The 21,699-nt window shown below is 38.7% G+C and overlaps 1 protein-coding gene across 1 annotated transcript in view; it reads right to left on the bottom strand.

Moving 5' to 3' along the window:
* The window catches only part of col24a1 (collagen type XXIV alpha 1 chain), a 100,940-nt gene extending 80,890 nt beyond the window's left edge, over positions 1-20,050 (bottom strand). Inside the window, exons 1-3 of the mRNA XM_084098093.1 lie at positions 19,887-20,050; positions 13,584-13,654; positions 5,287-6,557 (exon numbers count right to left, since the gene is read on the bottom strand). Of these exons, the coding sequence (XP_083954219.1) occupies positions 5,287-6,557; positions 13,584-13,654; positions 19,887-19,942 (1,398 nt within the window). The 5' untranslated portion in view covers positions 19,943-20,050. The remainder of the gene's footprint in view (positions 1-5,286; positions 6,558-13,583; positions 13,655-19,886) is intronic.
* Between the last annotated feature and the right edge of the window lie 1,649 nt (positions 20,051-21,699).

The following is a 21,699-nucleotide window of genomic DNA, read 5'->3' on the forward strand; positions in this document are numbered from 1 at the left end:
ATATATATATATATATATATATATATATAATTATATATACACACATGCATATATATATTATATTACAATTATTATTATAATTATTATATTTTAATCTATATACTTGCATATAAAATATGTATATATTTATATGTATGTAGGTTTAAAATTATGCATATATTTAAATATAAATATAATTTTACATATATTATAATATATTATATTATTATTATTAGTTATTTTATTATATATATATATATATATATATTACATTGTATGAATTATATACACACACATACATATACAGTATATACAGTGGGGAGAACAAGTATTTGATACACTGCTGATTTTGCAGGTTTTCCCACTTACAAAGCATGTAGAAGTCTGTAATTTTTATCATAGGTACTCTTCAACTGTGAGAGACGGAATCTAAAACACAAATCCAGAAAATCACATTGTATAATTTTTAAGTAATTAATTTGCATTTTATTGCATGACATAAGTATTTGATGCATCAGAAAAGCAGAACTTAATATGTGGTACAGAAACCTTTGTTTGCAATTACAGAGATCATACGTTTCCTGTAGTTCTTGACCAGGTTTGCACACACTGCAGGGATTCTGGCCCACTCCTCCATACAGACCTTCTCCAGATCCTTCAGGTTTCGGGGCTGTCGTTGGGCAATACGGACTTTCAGCTCCCTCCAAAGATTTTCTATTGGGTTCAGGTCTGGAGACTGGCTAGGCCACTCCAGGACCTTGAGATGCTTCTTACGGAGCCACTCCTTAGTTGCCCTGGCTGTGTGTTTCGGGTCGTTGTCATGCTGGAAGACCCAGCCTCGACCCATCTTCAATGCTCTTACTGAGGGAAGGAGGTTGTTGGCCAAGATCTCGCGATACATGGCCCCATCCATCCTCCCCTCAATACGGTGCAGTCGTCCTGTCCCCTTTGCAGAAAAGCTTCCCCAAAGAATGAAGTTTCCACCTCCATGCTTCACGGTTGGGATGGTGTTCTTGGGGTTGTACTCATCCTTCTTCTTCCTCCAAACACGGCGAGTGGAGTTTAGACCAAAAAGCTCTATTTTTGTCTCATCAGACCACATGACCTTCTCCCATTCCTCCTCTGGATCATCCAGATGGTCATTGGCAAACTTCAGACGGGCCTGGACATGCGCTGGCTTGAGCAGGGGGACCTTGCGTGCGCTGCAGGATTTTAATCCCTGACGGCGTAGTGTGTTACTAATGGTTTTCTTTGAGACTGTGGTCCCAGCTCTCTTCAGGTCATTGACCAGGTCCTGCCGTGTAGTTCTGGGCTGATCCCTCACCTTCCTCATGATCATTGATGCCCCACGAGGTGAGATCTTGCATGGTGCCCCAGACCGAGGGAGATTGACCGTCATCTTGAACTTCTTCCATTTTCTAATAATTGCGCCAACAGTTGTTGCCTTCTCACCAAGCTGCTTGCCTATTGTCCTGTAGCCCATCCCAGCCTTGTGCAGGTCTACAGTTTTATCCCTGATGTCCTTACAAAGCTCGCTGGTCTTGGCCATTGTGGAGAGGTTGGAGTCTGTTTGATTGAGTGTGTGGACAGGTGTCTTTTATACAGGTAACGAGTTCAAACAGGTGGCGTTAATACAGGTAATGAGTGGAGAACAGGAGGGCTTCTTAAAGAAAAACTAACAGGTCTGTGAGAGCCGGAATTCTTACTGGTTGGTAGGTGATCAAATACTTATGTCATGCAATCAAATGCAAATTAATTATTTAAAAATCATACAATGTGATTTTCTGGATTTTTGTTTTAGATTCCGTCTCTCACAGTTGAAGAGTACCTATGATAAAAATTACAGACCTCTACATGCTTTGTAAGTAGGAAAACCTGCAAAATCGGCAGTGTATCAAATACTTGTTCTCCCCACTGTATATGTATGTGTACCCCCTCCACCGGGTCCTACTCGCCCCGCTTTGTGCGGCCTCGAACCCGGGTCTCCGGCGTGTGAGTCAGGCGCTTTAATAAGGAGACTAAAGACTATTGAGATCAGAGGAGTGAGGTTTACTCGCACAGCGACTACTAGCTGGCCTCCGTTACATATGTATATGTGTATATATAAATAAATAAAAATAAATAAATGTGTAAAAACATAAGGCAAGACTGGCAGAGAAGAAACTCCCTGAGATGGCTCTGTGTTATGACGACCATTATTCAAGACCCACATAAACAAAGACTCAGGTTTTGAAAGCAACAGTCGTCCTCCTAATGTGTCTGTTATGTTTTGGCTGCTTACTGACAGAAGTGTGTGTAGGAACATCTGGAATGGAGGTTAGTCGTGCACAGCCTATCAGAGAAGACGAAACGTTTGGGGGCCATGCAGCTGCGAATCATGGCCAGATCTGTGGAAACTCTGAGAAATCTGAAGGCCGTAGCTGAACCTACATGTTTAGTCATTAACACTGTTGAATCTTAGCAGGTCCATTAGCTCTCACAATCTAACCTCACTGTAACAATGCAACCTTTGTCTTGTCGACTCTATTTTAAATGTTGGTTCAATGTAGAAAAAGCTGACGACATTATGAGCATTGATATAACATAACAGTGATGTAGAATGTTCTTAGTGTGTGTATCAGTTTGTTAAGCAATCTGAACAGGTTACTTAGAATTACTTCTATACACCAAAGCAAGTTGCATATGTGCTGAAATGGAAGAAAAATGTAACACAACTTTACAACACAATATATAATAAAAAAAATCTATTATTTCTGAACAACAAATGTCATCATAACAACTAGGGTTGGGCCGATAGACGACTAACAGACATCACTTGTTTCCATGGTGACGCGTCATGCTTGGCACATGATTCACCACAGCCAAAAGAGCGCTGTATGGCAGATGTAGCGCTTTTATTTCTAAATATTAACAAACTTGCTTTTACATGTCATCGTCTATCTTGTATTCCAATTCTCAAATACGAGCAAGTGAGTTTGTTTTGTCGTTTAAAAAACTTTATAAACGATCTTGATCTGTAACGTGAGATGCGCGCCACCATGTTTGTTTGTGCCGCAGTTCAGAGATTCCTGTCTGTTGGATTTATTACAGCACGTGAATTCATCAGTTTCTCCCGAAATACATGAAAGTAAGTGGCCGGTGAACTGGGAGAAGAATAGAGTAAACTTTATAGTTACTTACACTGTCTATCTGATATGAATCTGATATCTGAATTAATGAAAACACGTCGGCAAATATAATTTGAATGGATTGTTATTGCTGCTTCCATAGACATCATTGTGTATTTTACAAACTATAAATGTATTGTTTTGCTATAAATTATATGTATTTAAATGTCTGAAACCTAAAATAATCATTATGTGGTTAAAAACACTGAATAGTTGTGATATATGACAAGCGCTGAGCGCGTACGTCTTTGGCTCAGCGCCAGCCATATCTGAGTTTGAATCTGGCAGTTATTATGTCACGTCACTGTACATTCGCTCCTTAGTGGTCAGCTGATGCAGAGCGTGCTGACATCGAGATGTAGAGGAAAATATCTAGTGGAAAATGAGAACGTTACGTTACATTGAATAAACTGATTGCTGTGCTACAGAAACAAAACTGAAGCTATCCATCTAATTCACTGATTTGTACCTTCAAGGCATAATTAGACTTACAACAGGAGAGGAAAGTGCAATGAAACGCTGACTTTGGACAGTCCCAGCTGGTGAGTTTACCTCCCCCAGTTCTTCCAAGAGAGGAATGCACCGTTATCCCTCAGCCAAGTGAGAGCACTTAGGGTGATATCCAACAAAAATATCCACAAAGACAGTTGTTGAAAGATATGTACAAATCTACCACATATTCTCACACAAACCACGTATGCAAATACCTTAATTGTGCAAGAAACTGTTTGAACATGTTTGAACATGTTGAATAAAATATGACTTCAGAGAAGGTTTGCGGCGTCTTCATAATCTTTTCCAAAAAGATAATCTGCTTCTGGCTCATAAGCGTTCGTTTATTGGCGTAATTAAATATATTCTGGGATTCTGGAATTGAGGTTCACAGTGGCCTACTGACCTACACTTGATAAACTACTGCACTCCACCCTGCAGCTCTGCTGTTGAGAGTTTATTTCATGTACTTCGCTAAATTTAGAATTTGCTCTAAGTAAAGTCTTGTTCCTCATACTATAAAAGACTGCTTTGAGAGCTAAGCTAACAGTGATAAACGAATGGATAAGGAGCAGAGCTCTTTTTCTTGTAGCAGAGCTATGCAAGAGCTAAGCTAGTGCTAACGCATAGTGCTTTAGCCAATGAAGTGAAGCTACATTTCTTAGCATTCTCTGATCATCCAATCATTTTGTACTAGTATAGCATAGCGGACACATCAAGAGCTAAGCTCGTGCTAATCATTTTTGACAGATTTGCTAATCTCTTAATATTATGTTGCCTTAAAATCCTCTTGGGAAGTGATTTTGGTCAGAATAAAATTGACACTATGGAAAATGTCAATTACTTTTCCTTTTCCCTAATATCTAACAAAGATGGGAAGCGTTACACTAGAGCCAAAACAGCCTTGTCAGGTGGTGCGATCATCAATTGATGGGAGATGTAGGTTCACCAAATTTCAGTCTCAGAAAGTGGCTAAATAGGTAGCATTTTCAAGCAAGTTTTATCTGTTCATCAACACTACACAAGCTGAATTGTACCATCAACATTCACCATTACAGCTTATCTTGATGTCCATCAATGATACGCCTCTAGCTCGGAAAGAAAACACAGAGTTTCCCCACTACTGATTACAACACTGTGGTGGCATTTGTGTGCACTCATCTCGTAAACATGATTATTCTGACATGACTTTGAAAGCAGAATTACATGAACCTTTCCTTGTTGCTAGGTGATGCAAACCCCATTACAAATAGGTGTAAATTAGCACATCAGTCAAATTACAACATGGGTAACCGGCGGCAACTTGAAACATGCTATTATAACCACCTGTAAGTCCGGGAGGACAAAAACAAACTATCATCTCGCTTCTAAATCACTACCTGTCACTGACAAATCATTTACTTGTTCTCTTGCCCAATAGACTCCTGATCAAATATAACCCACATAAAGACAGCCAAGTGCATGCTCTTTCAAAGACCTTTTTATACTACCCAAGAAAACCCCATAAATTAGCTTGAACTCTTATGCATTGTAATTTGGATAAATTCTTAAGCAGAGCTTTGCTCTGGCTTGCAGCGACTTGATTTTGCACTGTAAAGATTATGGAAGTCATTCAAAAACATGAGAAAGATAATCAGAGAGTACTTACTGAGGGACCCGGTTCTCCTTTAGGACCAACAAATCCATCATAGTCAAAGAAATATTCGTCTTCTTCGAAACCATAGTCATCATATCCATAACCCTCCGAGTATTCTGCGTCGTGCATCCCCTCCTGGACCTGTTCCTCGGATTGGTCCACTAGGTTATAGCTGCTCTCTTCACGGTACAGGACGGTGCTGTTCACTTTAAGCTTGGCCTGCAGAAGCTCCTTGTTAGATTGGTGGGATCTACTATCATTCCTGAAGGCCTCTTTCTGCTTGATGATAGTGATCAAGTCCGGGGTGGCCCGAGTTGCTCTTGGCTTCTTAAGAAGTGGCTTATTCTCTGTGTTATTTTCACCATCAAGGTTCTTGTCTGGGTTGCTGGTGGTAGTCTCCGGAGTAAAGGCCAGGGATTGCACCTTATTGATGGGTCTTGGAGATGTTTTTATTAGTCTAGGTGTGCTGGTGCGAAATATAGGAGAGCTTGTGGTTGAAAGCTGGTCAAAAAGTGCCGTGGGAATAGAGTTGGTGGCCGTAGTTGAGTGCTCAGCAAGAGTGGGGATAAATCTCTGAGTGTGTGATTCGGAAGAGCTGCGGTGGAACTTTGGGGAAGGTGAAACTGATGGGGAGTGAGACTCTGTGCTCCCTGACAGAGATCGGAAGGTGTCGGACAGTCTGCACTGTTTTTTAACATAGTCGCAGTAGTGTGCCGCAGCTTGGGCAGAGGGGTAGATATCCAGCTGGCACAATGCTCCTTCAAACTGCACCGCCCTGGAGTCCATCCTACCCACGGAGAGGCGGCCTTCAGAGCCCAGCGTCTGCGAACGTGTCAGTGTTTCCTCGCTGTACTGCACGTCCCCGCAGTGTGCATAGAGTGATACGGAGCGCGGCCGAACCCCCACAGAGAAGGAGTGCCACTGTCCATCTTGCACATCGTACTTGAAGTAGACAGACGCTTTCTCGCCTGTGTAAACCACTACTTTGCCGGGCAGGAGCTGCAAGCCGAACTGCAGTCTGTCCCTGCCATCACGCATACTAAAAAGAAAGGCATTGTTCGCTCGCCAGGAGCTTAAACTCACTATGATGGAAAACTCCTCCTCCACGCCTGCGGGGAGCAAGCCCAACGATGGGGCCTCAATGAGGGCATCTCGTCCGAGGATAACCCCAACACCAGGGGGCAGGATTGAGAGAGATGAAGCAAGGGAGGTGAGGTAAGCTGTCCCGGAAGAGTGTATGTCTCTGTGACCGGAAAGGCCCAGCTGATGAATAAGATCTACACCTTGAGAGAAAGAGAGAGACAATTGTAAGCAATAAGGTAAGCAGGGTTTGGCAAGGTAGACACTGCAATTAAGACTAGGTTGTTGTGTGGTGGGTTTTGCCAGGGCATTCAGGGTGGTTTTAACATGATGATAGAGTGTCTAAAGGATTAGCGACAACTCCATGCACTAACCTCTAGGCCACAAATTTAAATCTGTTAAATTATTTAATTTGGTTGACAGTCACCATAAAACACTTTCTGAATTTGAGGCCCTCTATGATACGAACCACACAAATGGTATGAATGTGTTTTGACCATGGGCGTCGGAACCATTGTATATGGGTGGGACAAGACCCACCCACTTTTTAAGACCAATGATATTGGACCCACTTACTTTTACCGTCTCTGATTCAGCGCATTTGTCTTTTCATAGCGCCGTCAGTCAAATCCAATTATTAGGGAATTCCCTAATAAATTAAACTCCGCTGAATCGCTACATTATATTTCTCAACGAGCCGCAACTGACGAAAGTAACCGCCCGTTGTACCTTTCCAGTCAAATATTGCGTTGCAAACATCAATAACAGCTTTAAATTGTCATTGCTGGCAGATGACCATGGTATTAGCGGGATAATCCACGGATAGCTGTGTATTTAATGCACGACTTGCAGGCAAAGAACCGCCCGACGTGAAGTGGAGTTTAGTTTACTTAAAAGGCACCAGAATAGCCTACATGAAATGGTATTTACTCCAGTTACATTTTTCTGGGGGAGGACCCACCCACTTTTTTTTTTCTTCCGACACCCATGGTTTTGACATAATGATATCACAAATTACCCATAAGCCCTTGCATAGTCCTAGCATCTGTGGTCCAGATGAAGAGAGAGAACGAGAGGAAGTTGTGGTCTCAAACCACACATCTCTTTTCTCCCTTTCTCTTTCAGTGTAGACAATTCTGTCTTTTTCTGTCATATGTTATTAGTCTGTGCGCATCTGAGTGGCCAGGGAGATAGGATGCTTTTTGAGGAACTAATTCCTTGTCATTTCTGTTTAATTTAGACACAGGCTCTTCAGTTCCAGTCCTGGAAGGCCAGTGTCCTGCTGACTTTAGTTACAACCTTAACACAAGGAACAAGGTTAGGGTTGGAACTAAAGTCTGCAGGACACCGGCCCTCTAGATTCCTGGTTTAGACTCAATTTAAAGGTATCACACATGATGTTAGAAAACTTTCTTGTATCCCAGTTTAAAGTGCAGAAAAAGGCTAAATGCTTGTTCCTAATCAAGACTTTCCCATTTGCACCCAACTTAAAAGTCATTAACTCATTAACTGACTTCACTGGTGGAAGTCACCTTGTCTAAACTCAATTTGCACCACTAAAGTCACCAAACAGAATTGCAAAACAAACAGACCAACAGATAGTCCTGCACCAACACTCATTGGTGCAGTCAATGTTGCTGTGTCGGGCTGGTTGGGACACTGAACAATGTCTCAGTTTTACACTTTCAGGAGAATCAACCAACAAATGGCTCACTTGCTGTCTGCCTATTAAGCTAGTACAGAAGCTTTTAACATTGGAATTGCACACTTCACCTTTAAATACATGGTACAATCAAGTCAAGTCAAGTTACCTTTATTTATATAGCGCTTTTTACAATACAGATTGCATCAAAGCAGCTTCACAGTGATAACATGAAAATAATACAACAAAGTTTGTTTCTAGAAGACAATTGTGTCATCGTCCACCTTAAGTAAGGCAGATCAATAATATTGTTGAATATTAAATGTTCCCAACTAAGCAAGCCAAAAGCCAAGGCGACAGTGGCAAGAAACCAAAACTCTATCAGTGACAGAATGGAGAAAAAAACCTTGGGAGAACCCAGACTCAGTCGCTCAGTTCTCCTCTGGCCAGCGAGCGAACAGTGTGTGATTATGATCCAGGCAGCATTACAGGTCAGAAGTCCGATTGGATCAGAACATTCAGAATATTATCCAGTTCCATCTGTTCGGAAGTCGTAGTCATCACGCCGGTATGGAGACGAGTTTGCTGAGGATCAGTGCCGATGGCTGTCGTGTGGATGAGGCCTTCACAGGGCTGATGAGGCTGGCACTTAAAGTATAGCCTGAGGGCAGCAGAGCACATCCTAGAGAACTACAGCAAGTCTGTTTTAGAGATCAAGTGAGCAGGATCGTCTGTCCTCCTGTCAGCAAACACAGACAAGCTTTTACATGGCTTGAGAATGTCCGTGGAGAGATCTCAGAGGAACTGTTCTGGCAACAGGCACTTTCATTACTAATCCAGACTTTCTGTTTTAGTTTGAACAAATGTATTCAGCCCAGGCTTAAACAGATGACAAGCAAAAGGCAACAACAGCAGAGGCACAAAGTCACGGCTGTTCCCTTTCGCGCTTTCTGTTCTTTGTGTTACAAGTTCAGCGCAGGCCGTTACTGTGCCTTGAAAACTGATTCACCGTGGGTTTAAAAACAGACGGGATCTTAAACAACCATGAAAAAAAGAGAATTAGACTTCAAAGCTCAGCCAGCCATGTTTCTGACTGGTTGCACATGGGCGACCCTGTGAACTTTCACCTTTTTGGTGGTTCAAATAGATCGTCGAACAGCCAATAACTTATTTTTAGAATGACGCCATCACAAACAACCATGAAGAGAGGCAGAGAAATCATCCCTGCGGTGATTGGTTGCACTCTGGCCATCTTTAGTGCCAAACAATTCATGTCAAGCTGCGGATAAATACAAATATCATTACAGTAGTGGCCAAAAGTGATGTCCATAGGTGATATTTGTTTTTAATGACCCTACAAGTTCGATTAAACCATTAAAAAAGGATACACTGACTACAACATAATCAGTTATTAATATTTTGTTGGTTTTCTCTTGTTTTTGCATTGGTTTATAATTTCTTTCTATGACAGCCTGGCCAAAAATTATGTCTACAAAAACAATTGACTTTAAGCACAACTATGCAATATGCTTACAAAATCTTTGACAAATTTTTAATAAAGGGTGAAGATGTCAACTTTCCTAGGTTGGACATCACTTTTGGCCACTACTGTAAGTATTAGACTTAAAACTATAACCTGTCCCCCATTTACTTTACTAAGTGATTAAACTTAGCAGATCATTTTCACCTGGTGGATGATAAAATTAAAAAAGAAGACTTATACTGACAGAGACTTTAAAAGGTTGGACTTTTTCAACTTGAACCACTAAAAGACTGCCTAGACAACCAAACAGAACAACCTAGCAACCACACATCAACACCCTAGCAACACAGCAGCAACAAGTACTCATTGCATTGTGGGATTCACTTTTGCTATTTTGCATTCTGCATATTTAGGCATCTCTAATCGCACATCCAACCATTCCATGCATACAGCAAATTCACATACTGTTTAAAGTAAATATTCACCTTTTTACAAAGATATTTACAAGTATGCATTTGGCCGACGCTTTTATCTAAAGCGACCTACATGAATGATTGACGTCGGACTGTTGAAATTATTAAAAAATAATGCACACAAGGTGTTTTTAACGCAAGGCTGCAAGTTTAACTGCTTCAAAAACAGCGATGTTAACACCTCGATACGGAGAAATGTCATGTAGCTTTTCATTTGTAAACTATTTATTTGTGATTATTGTGTGTCTGAACAGAAAGTGTGCTAATAAAAGGTCATTTAGTGGGGAAAACATGGAAATAGTTTGTCATTGTTATCCTATTGTATGTTACATTTATTTGCCTGGTCAGAAATCATATGGCGTAGTGATCTGGAATGGCAATGCGGTCAAAACCGACCTGGAACTACTTTAGCAGTGCGTTTACTGGAGAATAAGCGCAGCCTTAGAACATTCATCAACCAATTTTATCAGTTCAAAATCTGAGCGTTGCTAGTAGACAGAACACAGTTCCAATCTTCAATCTTCTATAAGCATGCAGTGTAATGATAGTAAAGCAGGTTTCTAATGATATACTTCAAGGCTTCAGGATGTTGTGCAATCATAATTCATGTGTGCTTGTGTAACATCTTTACCGCTGGCTGTCCTCTATTGTTTGAAGGTGTTTTAGTTATTTCTAGCAGCATGTGTAGTCTTTTCTTCCTAATGTCAGCTTGAACAGCAGCCAGAATGTGTTTTGTATCTCAGCAAGCGTTTGATCTTTATACCATCCGTGTTTCAGTGATGGTTTCAGATAAAGATCAAATGCTAATCTTTGTGTGTGTGTGTGTGTGCGTGTGTGCGTGCGTGCGTGCGTGCGTGCGTGCGTGCGTGCGTGCGTGCGTGTGTGTGTGTGTGTGTGGTAAGACAATACTATCATTAAATTGATCAAAAGTGACAAAGACATTTATAATATTACTTTATATCTTAAATAAATGTTGTTCTTTCGAACTTTTTGAACACATACAATGTAAGAATATTGACTTACTGTTACAAATAAGTATTAAAACAGTATATTTACATTACATTTATATCATTATATTTACAACTATATATGATCTAAATCTACAAAAGATGCCAAGAATCTCTGAATAGTTTTGAATTCCAATGAAGAACTGAATCAGACCGTTTGGAGTGATTCATGAATCGAATCGAATTGTAGTGTCATTGTTTATATTTACGCTATTAAAACATCTCCGTCTGAACAAGTCAAGAATGAAAAAAATCTAAATCTAAATATATTACATTTGCTATTTATCACCCAGTCAGAATCACTGCTTCCTGTGTTCCCCTCAATATCTCTCTTATTTTATCTTCTCCATCTCACACAAATAAAGGCAAATGCCCAAAAATACTCCCGCTAGCTCAGATCGGGTTTCCTGCAGGAGAAAAACAGCCTAAACTGGTTGACCTGCTAGTCCATCTAAACCAGACGTTTATATCGTCTTCCTTCTGCAGTCATACTGTATCTCATCTGTACAGTCAGAGGCGGGAGAGACAAGCCCTATGGATATAAGACTAGAGACAGAGAGCGCAAGAACAGACACGCCGACCAATTCAGTGAAGAAAGAGCGGCACGTTCACAGCCAGCAGATCTACTTACACCAATTCTTTCCATTTGAACGCTCCTTTTCCTGCTTCCGAATTTCCTCCTGAACTTCCTCTCTTCACTCTACAGTAAACTTTTACACACACACTTCTAAACTAATGAATTATAGTTCCTGATAAATGTTACAACAATATATTTATATCACTATATTTATAACAGTATGTGATATACATTTCCTTCCTTTTGAACTTGTTCCCTTCACTCTACAGTAAAATCTCACACACACACACACACACACACACACACTTCTAAACTTTTGCATGTGTTTCTACAGAGCCCCTAAAGGGACACGGTGATGGAAAAAATTTGATGGGAGGAATTTTCCTCAGGGGGACGCAAAGTTTTTCGGGGAATGCAAACGTTTTTTCCGAGCGAACGCAAAGTTTCTTGACGAATGCAAAAGTTTTTCCAAGCAAACACGACGTTTCTTTATGAATGCAAACGGGTTTTTTTCAAGCAAACGCAACGTTTCTTGATGAATGCAAAAAGTTTTTGCGAGCAAATGCAGAGTTTCTTGACGAATGCAAATGTTTTTCCAAGTGCAAAGTTTCTCCGCGAACGTAAGAGTTTTTGCCAGCGAACGCAAAGTTTAACGGCGAACGTAAGAGTTTTTGCAAGCGAACGCAAAGTTTAACGGCGAACGTAAGAGTTTTTGCAAGCGAACGCAAAGTTTAACGGCGAACGTAAGAGTTTTTGCAAGCGAACGCAAAGTTAAACGGCGAACGTAAGAGTTTTTGCAAGCGAACGCAAAGTTTAACGGCGAACGTAAGAGTTTTTGCAAGCGAACGCAAAGTTTAACGGCGAACGTAAGAGTTTTTGCAAGCGAAAGCAAAGTTTCTCGGGGGAACGCAGATATTTGTAAATATTTTTTCTTCCATATTTATTTTTAAAATATTTTTGATTATTTAAAATATTTAAATAATAAAGATTTTTTCTTCCATCTCATATTTTTTCCATTACCATGACCCTTTACGGGCTCCGTATGTTCCTGTAAGTCTAAATGCATGAATGTAAATGTAAACTTCATTCACAATAGGAACATGCACTATTTAATTTGTTTACAAGTCTTCAGTAATTCACACTGATTGCAATGCATTGGCCTGCATGAGAGCCAATCATATATTATAGCTCAAATAAAAGCATTAATATACACACAAATGGCTATTTAATGCCTGTAAAATGTTTTATGGGTTTGCTCGTGGCTCGCGGCTGCTTTCCTCCTCCATCACTCTTTCTCTGTGTGTTTATTTCCGATCTACATAGACGTTTGACACAGTCTCAGTTTCATATTAACAGTAAAATATGCGCACTGGCAGATCAGTGTTTCCGTAGAAACAGAAATACAATCGGCAGGAAAACAAACAGTCAAAAGACTCTGTCTGCAGAAGAACCCTGAATAAACATCGATTTAAAACTGGATATAATTATGAAAGACTGTTGCTTTGGGCTTGAAAGTTGATTTTTCATTAAAAGCCAAAACAGTAACGGAAGTATAAGTATCGCTTTACATAAAGAGTGATACAAAATATAGCAAATCTTGACTGTGTGATTATTTATACATCACAAAAATGTAAACTCTATATAAAGTTGGATATATAATACATCAAACGTGATCTGCAATCATACAGTATACTCACAAAGTGTAGAGCAAATCTCAGCTGATTTATTATTTATATTACCATAAAATATAACTACAGTAGTCAACAAGTGGATCAAAACCTTTCAAGTTATAACAATACTCGTTCTTGTCTTGTCAGCTAAATGCGACTGTAGGGCATGAAGATATTAAGATGTTATAAAAATTAACATCAAGATTTCACAAAATAAAGGGAAAGTGTGCAACAAACTTTTTGAAAGCGCAACAAAGATTACAAACAATTAACTCTGAATATTAAACTGGGACGCATGCAAATAACACACTGCAGCTTTAAAGGCAGAACTCTGAGGTTAAGAGGTCAAAGGTGAAGGTAAAGAGGTGAGCGTATACCTTGAGCTCTTGAGCGCTCTTCTGCAGTCAGCACTGCCGCACATGTTGACAGGAGGAAGACGAGGAATCTCCTGTGGAAAAACAACAGCAAAGACTTTTAAGTTCCTCTTGCAGCATCTCTTCTCTTCTCTGATGATGTGGGCGGCGCAACCTGTCACTCACATGAGATCAGCCAATAACAAACAACAACCATCCAATCATCCAATCAATTCCCCATAAATCACATGAGAAATTAAACCCAAACAAAGCGTTTAATGTCTGGACGGAACGGGCTGATGGAGATCTGGTGCGTTTATAAACGGAGTCTGATGTTTAGAGCGGTCGGCGGTTATTATCCTGTCATCAAGAGGAGCTAAACACAAAAAAGTGTTTTATTTACAGTATTGTGTATAAATGAAAAAAATATTAATTTTTGAGTCACAAACTATTTGATACCCAGCATTTTGATTCATATCAGAACAGGAACACTGAATGCTCAACTGGAATCGGACAGTTTGACGGCTCAACCCAAGGTGGCGCTAAAGAGTCGAGACGGCATGATTAGTTAGTTTGCTAAAACATGTTTGTCGATAGAGAAATCACAGGTGTAGCACATCAGATTAACTATTAACATGTTCAACAATGATTTTTTCAAAATCAGTGTCACTTGGCTTTTACATTTTGTTATATAAAATAAATGCAACGACGTTCTCAAAGTGTAGCTTTTTAGAGGAACTTTACACTCTTAATAATAATAAAGGTTCTTTACTGGCATAAGAACCTTTAACATCCATGGACTCTTTTGAAGGTTCTTTATAGTGGAAAAAGGTTCTTTAGATTATTAAAATGTTCTTCACACTTAAAAATGCTCCTTTAGGAACTGATCACTGGAAGGTTCGAGAAACCAAAAATTGTTCTTCTATGACATCACTAAAAAAAACTGTAAAATCACTGTAAAAAAAACATAGTGTATGTAACTTAAATGCATATATATCCAACAAACACTAACATTATAAGATTAAGATTCTAATGTCTGGAAGGAGAATGTGAAGAAATGAAAATGAATATTCTAGATCTTCCCAACAATCATCTCTTTGTAAAGAAATTCTAATTTAATAAGGACAACAGAACAGTGACCGCTGGCATAAACTGCTTAGACTACAGGTCTTTAAAAGTTATTTGCACATAGTGACAGTTCTAGAGTTTAGTAATAATGAGATGACTTTGAATACTTATGACAGTTACAGATTTAAAAAACAAAAAGGCGGGAACAGTGAAAATACTGTTGACAGTTACAGATTTAAAAACCAAAAAGGCGGGAAGAGTGAAAAAACTTTTGACAGTAATAAATTTAAAAAAAACAAAAGGGCTGGAACAATAAAAATACTGTTGACAGTTACAGATTTAAAAACCAAAAAGGCGGGAAGAGTGAAAATACTGTTGACAGTTACAAATTTAAAAACCAAAAAGGTGGGAACAATAAAAATACTGTTGACAGTTACAGATTTAAAAAATAAAAAGGTTGGAACAGTGAAAATACTGTTGTCAGTTATAAGAAAATACTGTTGTCAGTTATAAGAAAATACTGTTGACAGTTACGGATTTAAAAAACAAAAAGGCAGGAACCTTTTTTGTTTAAAAAAAAAAAAATCTGACTGTAACTGTCAAAAGTATTTTCAAAGCCGCCTTAACATGCTAAAGTGGTCACAAGTTTGAGGTACTGAAGATTCGTCTGCTAAGAAACGTCATCTTCGTACAGGACTGACGGTGGGTTATATAATCCTCCCAGAGAAGAATGTGGAGTCAGAGAATCCACCGTTCATCCTGTCACAGTGTTGAGATACTTTTGCTCGTAACCCTTACACCAGCGGGCATTGAGGGAAGTCTATCTGGAAATCATATTTGACTAACACTAACCCTGAAAGCTTCCAGCCTCCACCTGATCTAACATACACCTCTGAACACATCTTAAACCACTTTCTCTTTAAACTAACAAACTGGCTCTTTTCTACATTTGAACCTCTCGGCTACTGTAGATTACTCTTAAAACACAAGCCTTGGTCACTTTCTATGATGAACTGCTTGTAATGATCCTCATTTGTAAGGTACTTTGGAAAAAAGCATCTGCAAAATGTTCTCAGGAACATTTTTAAGGAAAATACATGTATTTATATTCTGCGAAAATGCAGACGGAATCAGTCATAAAACTGGAATTTTCTGTATAATACGCAATGTCACGGAATTTGGCGGAATGTGGATGAAAAAGTAGGGCTATGGACTATAGTGTCTGTGAATATTAAAGCTTAAAAAGACAGCTATTTAAATAGATTCACACACAAACTCACAGCTCTTTACTGCAACACGCCAACATATGAGTGTGATTTAACTTTAATGAAATCCCTAAATCATAACACACAGAATCCAGAAAAATTATAACATTTCATAGTCCCTAACATTTTACAAATTGTTAAATAGTTTTGTTTATTAATTGATTAGAAATTTTTTCCGATTACTAATTTTTGGAAAAATAAAATGTAACGATTAAATAATTTTGTAAGACATTTTAATGAAATCAATTGATTAGACATCCTTTTTGATTTTTAAAATGTAATAAAACCATTAAAAATGGAATTCAGAAAGATTCAAATGGAAAACACAGAATTCAGTGAAAAATAAAGCGGATTTCATAGGGCCCTACTGCTGATTTGATTGGTCAGCCTGATTACTTGGTCAAACGTATTTGTTTTCCCACAGTTCTCTGCGAGAGTACAGCAAACGCAGGGTGCCGCTCGAGAGGATGGTGTGACATTCCACAGTCGAAGAAAAGAAAACAGCGGAAGAAAGAAACAGAGGAGGCTGAATCTAAACACGAGTTTGAGGCGACTTTGTCTATGTGGTTAAAACAGAAACTGTATGATTTACAGGACGCCTTATTCTTGAACATCTCAAATTGGTCTTAACAATCCTGAACATTATCTATCCATCCAAAGCAACCATTGTAAAGTTTTACTTGCACTTCTATACCTTTATATTCTGTTTTGGCTTCAGCATCGGCTTTACAACTTTACAAATCAGGAAGTCACTCAGAAATGCCTCAGCCAATGGGCTTGTGAGGGTGTGGCTAATGCAGATCGCTCTGATTCCCACCGCTAGCATAATTTCAGCTCGTATCAGTCGTGCCAGAGCGAAAGCCGTGTTCTCAGCATACAGAGCAGATGCTGGCGTAGCCGAGATCGCTCGCTCACTGATCGACTGCCAATATTCGATCCTGCTGGCGTTGGTTTCTCACACCTGCAGCCAGAGAGTGACTACATTACTCAAGCGCTGTTCTGGTCATGCTGGTCTATGCCGATGAAGAACGACAGGCACACAAAACAACACTGTCAAACTCTTGTCTACACTCTTGTTTCTCTCTGTCTACACAAGCTTGGATCAAGAACAAGTGGAACTGAAGTATCTGCACTTTCTAGTTAAGTAATAGAAAACTTAATAAACTCAGAGACCTAATTCGAGCAACACAACAAATGAAGTCATTTCCATGGTCATTATTACAAAATCATTCCCATCAGGATGATACAAAACCCTTCATATCGGGGTCCTTAGTCACCCTGCTAGGGTTTCTTTTCACAGTAATGACTACAACGCTTCTCTTCTACTGTACGTATGCTGTAAATAACGATATGGTGAATGCTAGCATAGCACATATGAACTCATGAACACGTCTGAACACAGACTCTTTCTTTGAATCTAGTTTTGATCTGGTTCCAGGTTGGAGGATGTGTAGCGACACTGAATGAATGCATTAAACGTGCTCCAACACTCATCTACCAAACGCAAACTATGCATGAATAAGTAACGGTAATGACAAAAATGGTATTTATTATGACCAAATCAAAGAGACTGCATTGGGTTCAAGCTCATGAAAGTCTTTTTTAGCTGTCAAGACAAGGTTTGCAGACTTTTTGACCAATTAATTGGATCCAGGTTGGAGGATGAATGAGTGCATTAAACATGTGCATCAACACTCATCTACCAAACGCAAACTATGCATGAATAAGTAACGGTAATGATAAAAACAGTATTTTTAAGACCAAATCAAACCATTTACATTGGGTTCAAGTTTTTGAAAGTCATTTTTAGTTGTCAGATCAGGGTTTGCACACTTTTTGACCAATGAATTAGTTTCCAATAAAATTAATGAATGCATTAAAGGTGCATCAATCCACATTTAACAAATGCAAACTATGCATGAATAAGTGACTGCGGTAAAGACAAAAATAGTGCTTTTTATGAACGAATCAAACCGATTGCATTGGTTTCAAGCTTATAAAAGTCATTTTTAGCTGTCAAATCAGGGTTTACACACTTTTTGTACAGTGATTTGGTTCCTGGTTGGAGGATGAATGAATGCATTAAACGTGCTCCAACACTCATCTAGCAAATGCAAACTATGCATGAATAAGTAATTGCGGTAATGACTAAAAAAATTGTATTTATTGTGACCAAACTGTTCAAGCTCATTACAGTCATTTTAGTCGTCAAGTCACAGTTTGCATACTTTTTGTCCAATGAATGGTTACAGATTGGACGCTTATTTAACAAATGCAAACTATGCATTAATAAGTGACTACGGTAATGTCAAAAATGGTATTCATTATGACCAAATCAAACAGACTGCATTGGGTTCAAGCTCATGAAAGTCTTTTTTAGCTGTCAAGACAAGGTTTGCAGACTTTTTGACCAATTAATTGGTTTCCAATAAAATTAATGAATGATTTAAAGGTGCATCAATCCACATTTAACAAATGCAAACTATGCATGAATAAGTGACTGCGGTAAAGACAAAAATAGTGCTTTTTATGAACAAATCAAACCGATTGCATTGGTTTCAAGCTTATAAAAGTCATTTTTAGCTGTCAAATCAGGGTTTACACACTTTTTGTACAGTGATTTGGTTCCTGGTTGGAGGATGAATGAATGCATTAAACATGTGCATCAACACTCATCCAACGAATGCAAACTATGCATGAATAACCAACTGCGGTAATGACAAAAAAAAGTATTTATTATGACCGAAATATTCAAGCTCATTAAAGTCATTTTTAGTCGTCAAGTCGCAGTCTGCACACTTTTTGTCCAATGAATTGGTTCTAGATTGGATGGTCATTTAACAAATGCAAACTATGCATTAATAAGTGACTACGGTAATGTCAAAAATGGTATTTATTATGACCGAATCAAACAGACTGCATTGGGTTCAAGCTCATGAAAGTCATTTTCAGAGTTTTCCAGCTATTAATGATAAGACATGAATAGACATAAACAATTATACTGGATAGAGCATGCAAACGTCTCCAATAAGACCCTCAACAGAATGATGTTGATGAAATGTTTTAGAAATGCATGCCCTTTAAATATTATTTATTTCTCCTGATATTTCCAGATTTTCTATGAGCAAAGCAACCTGGTCAGGAAAGGCAAAGTTCATCCAAACATGAACTTCATTCCAAACCTGTGTGACTTTCTTTCTTCTGAGCAAATCAAAAACACTAAGGTCCAAAACACTGAGACATGCTTCAAAACATCTTTTTCCACAGAAGAAACAAAGTCATGCAGGTTTGGAATGACATGAGGGCGAGTAAATGATAACAGAACAATCATTTTTCTGTGGAAACACATTTTCACAGTGCAACAAAAGCCACTAAACAGCATTTAACTTGATACTTGATGTAATATGATAAGCAAGATCGCAGTCAGGTGCATGTGTGGATTTGTTGGGATTTCATTGAGTCTAGTCCAGATGTTAGAGGTCAATGCTCATCTCCATGAGGAATGTTGCTGCTCTTGTGTGTCGGGCTGGAGATCTGAACTAACAGCGCACAGTAAAAACCACTCGTACTTCACTGTCACTTCAGCCAAATCTACACTTCAGGAAACAGACAGCCAGTTACAGATGAAAAATGCAAACAAATAAACCAGTAAATCACAAAGCCTCCTCATCTGGTGCAAATTTGCTCCAAAGGCAGGAGGAATTTAACCCCGGAAAATTCAGAAGCAGACTGATCTGTGATCATTAGTCTATGTCATAACTCAATCTGGTGTCAGTAAAGTTGGAGTTCAAAACTATGGTTTGCACAAAACCTCAGAACACATTTATCTAGGAAAGTCTGTCTAATGTGCACGATTTCAATCACGCCAATAAATGCAAATCGTTTATAACTCGCGTCTGTTTTCCTGTTTCTCCTGATTTTACTTAATGTTGTGATGTGCACCGCGGTTCTCCTGAGGCTCTCGAGATTGAGAGTTAGTTAGTTAGTTACTCACGTTGTCGTTGTGGGAGAAACTTGTCCAATCCTTGTCCGTTGAGCTCCTAAATGCATTTGTATGCATTTGTCCAAGCAGCAGTTTTCAAAGCGAAAACAGAATTGCACAGCAGAAGACACCACCGGCTCATGAGACCAGATCCAGCCTGATCACATCACAGTCCGAGTCCGTGTCCGCGCATGGAGAGCTTCAGTTCTGCGGTCAGACCTCGGACACCAAGCGCGCTGCTGGAGGAGGACAGGGGGGTTATTGAGGGAGCAGATCAGAAGATCCGTATTAAACCTGACTGAGAGAGAGAGAGAGAGAGAGAGAGAGAGAGAGTCGCTCCGGGCTCTGTGTGTCTGGACTCGCTCGGTTCGCCGCATCTCCAGCTCGGTGTTGTATTTCACTCATTATTGCGTGACATCATCCATACTATCTGTCCAGCTATACTATTTATACAATAAAAAAATAAATAAAAAAAACAATACAAATACAATATTTCAAATGCTAGGGGGAGGTATAGGTAACAGTATAATAGGAATACTTTAAAGAGTGTACAGGCTTTTTGTTTCTTCGTAATGCTTCACGCAATAAAACATGGGGTTTTCCATGAAAATGTATATTTATGAATGTAAAATTTAGCCATTAAAATAAGATCTGTCCGTCACTTTGTTTATTTTTTATTGAAGAAAAATCAAAACAAACAATACAATACATTTCAAATGCTATGGGGGAGGTATAAACAGTATAATACGGACAGAGTGTACATGCTTGTAAAATTCGAATAGCTTTTTGTTTCTTCGAGGGCAATATTGACTCAGTATAATGCTTCACTTCATTTTTACATGCAATAAAACATTCCCGGAAAATGTACATTTATGAAAGTGAAATGTAGCAAGAAAAACGTCAAATACAGAATATCAAACGATTAATTAACAAACCACGTTAATTAGACTTTTTTTTTTTACCGAATTATAATAGGCTAATAATAAATGATTTCATTCTGGTAGTCTTCTGTACAGTATTTATTATTGTTGTTGTACAGAATTATTCTTTATTATTTGCCACACAACTGATATGATATAGGCTATATATACTTGGCCTGGCCTTATTTGCATAATTGGTAAATGCTATTACAAAAAAAAAGTTAGTGACAGCCAGAAACATTTATCGCCATCCGATCAATCTCTCATTTGAATACTAATAATTACATTTTTGTAAGAGGTCTCTTATGTTCTGCATTTATTTGATCAAAAACACAGCAAAAAGTAGCCTACTATTGTGAGTTATTATTATAATTTAAAATAACTGTTGTTGTTTTTTGTTTTTTAATGTTTACATTTTTCACCATCTATTGATTTTATACAGCAATTCAAAAAACAATAAGTTAATAGGCTATTAGGTGACTTACATTTTAGAAATAGTTGTCAATAGTTTGTTTTTTGCCAATGAAAATTGTTTCAAAGAGTAGAGCCATTGCAAGTATCAGAGTAACACAGCTTCAGTTTATTTACTGAATGAATTCTTGTTTTTTTATTCTTTGTCCCTGAATGAATCAGCCGTTTTGAACGAATCGTTTGACTGAATGATTCAGTGACTAACTCATTAAGAAAATGATTTTCCGCCACCTACTGGCAGTTTTAGTAATTTTCTGGAATTTATAGCTTGGTGGTTTTTACAGTCATAGGCTGCACAATGCTGACATTTTCGAGGAAAATTCATAGATTTGTTAGTGTGAGTGATGAACAGTGTCATGCTAACAGTTCCAAGATGGCCGACTCGTCGACGTGTCTGGAGTGGTCGAATGTGTCATCTATATCTATGGTTCTGA

The sequence above is a fragment of the Abramis brama genome (assembly GCF_963993115.1).
Source record: "Abramis brama genome assembly, chromosome: 22".
NCBI lineage: Eukaryota > Metazoa > Chordata > Actinopteri > Cypriniformes > Leuciscidae > Abramis > Abramis brama.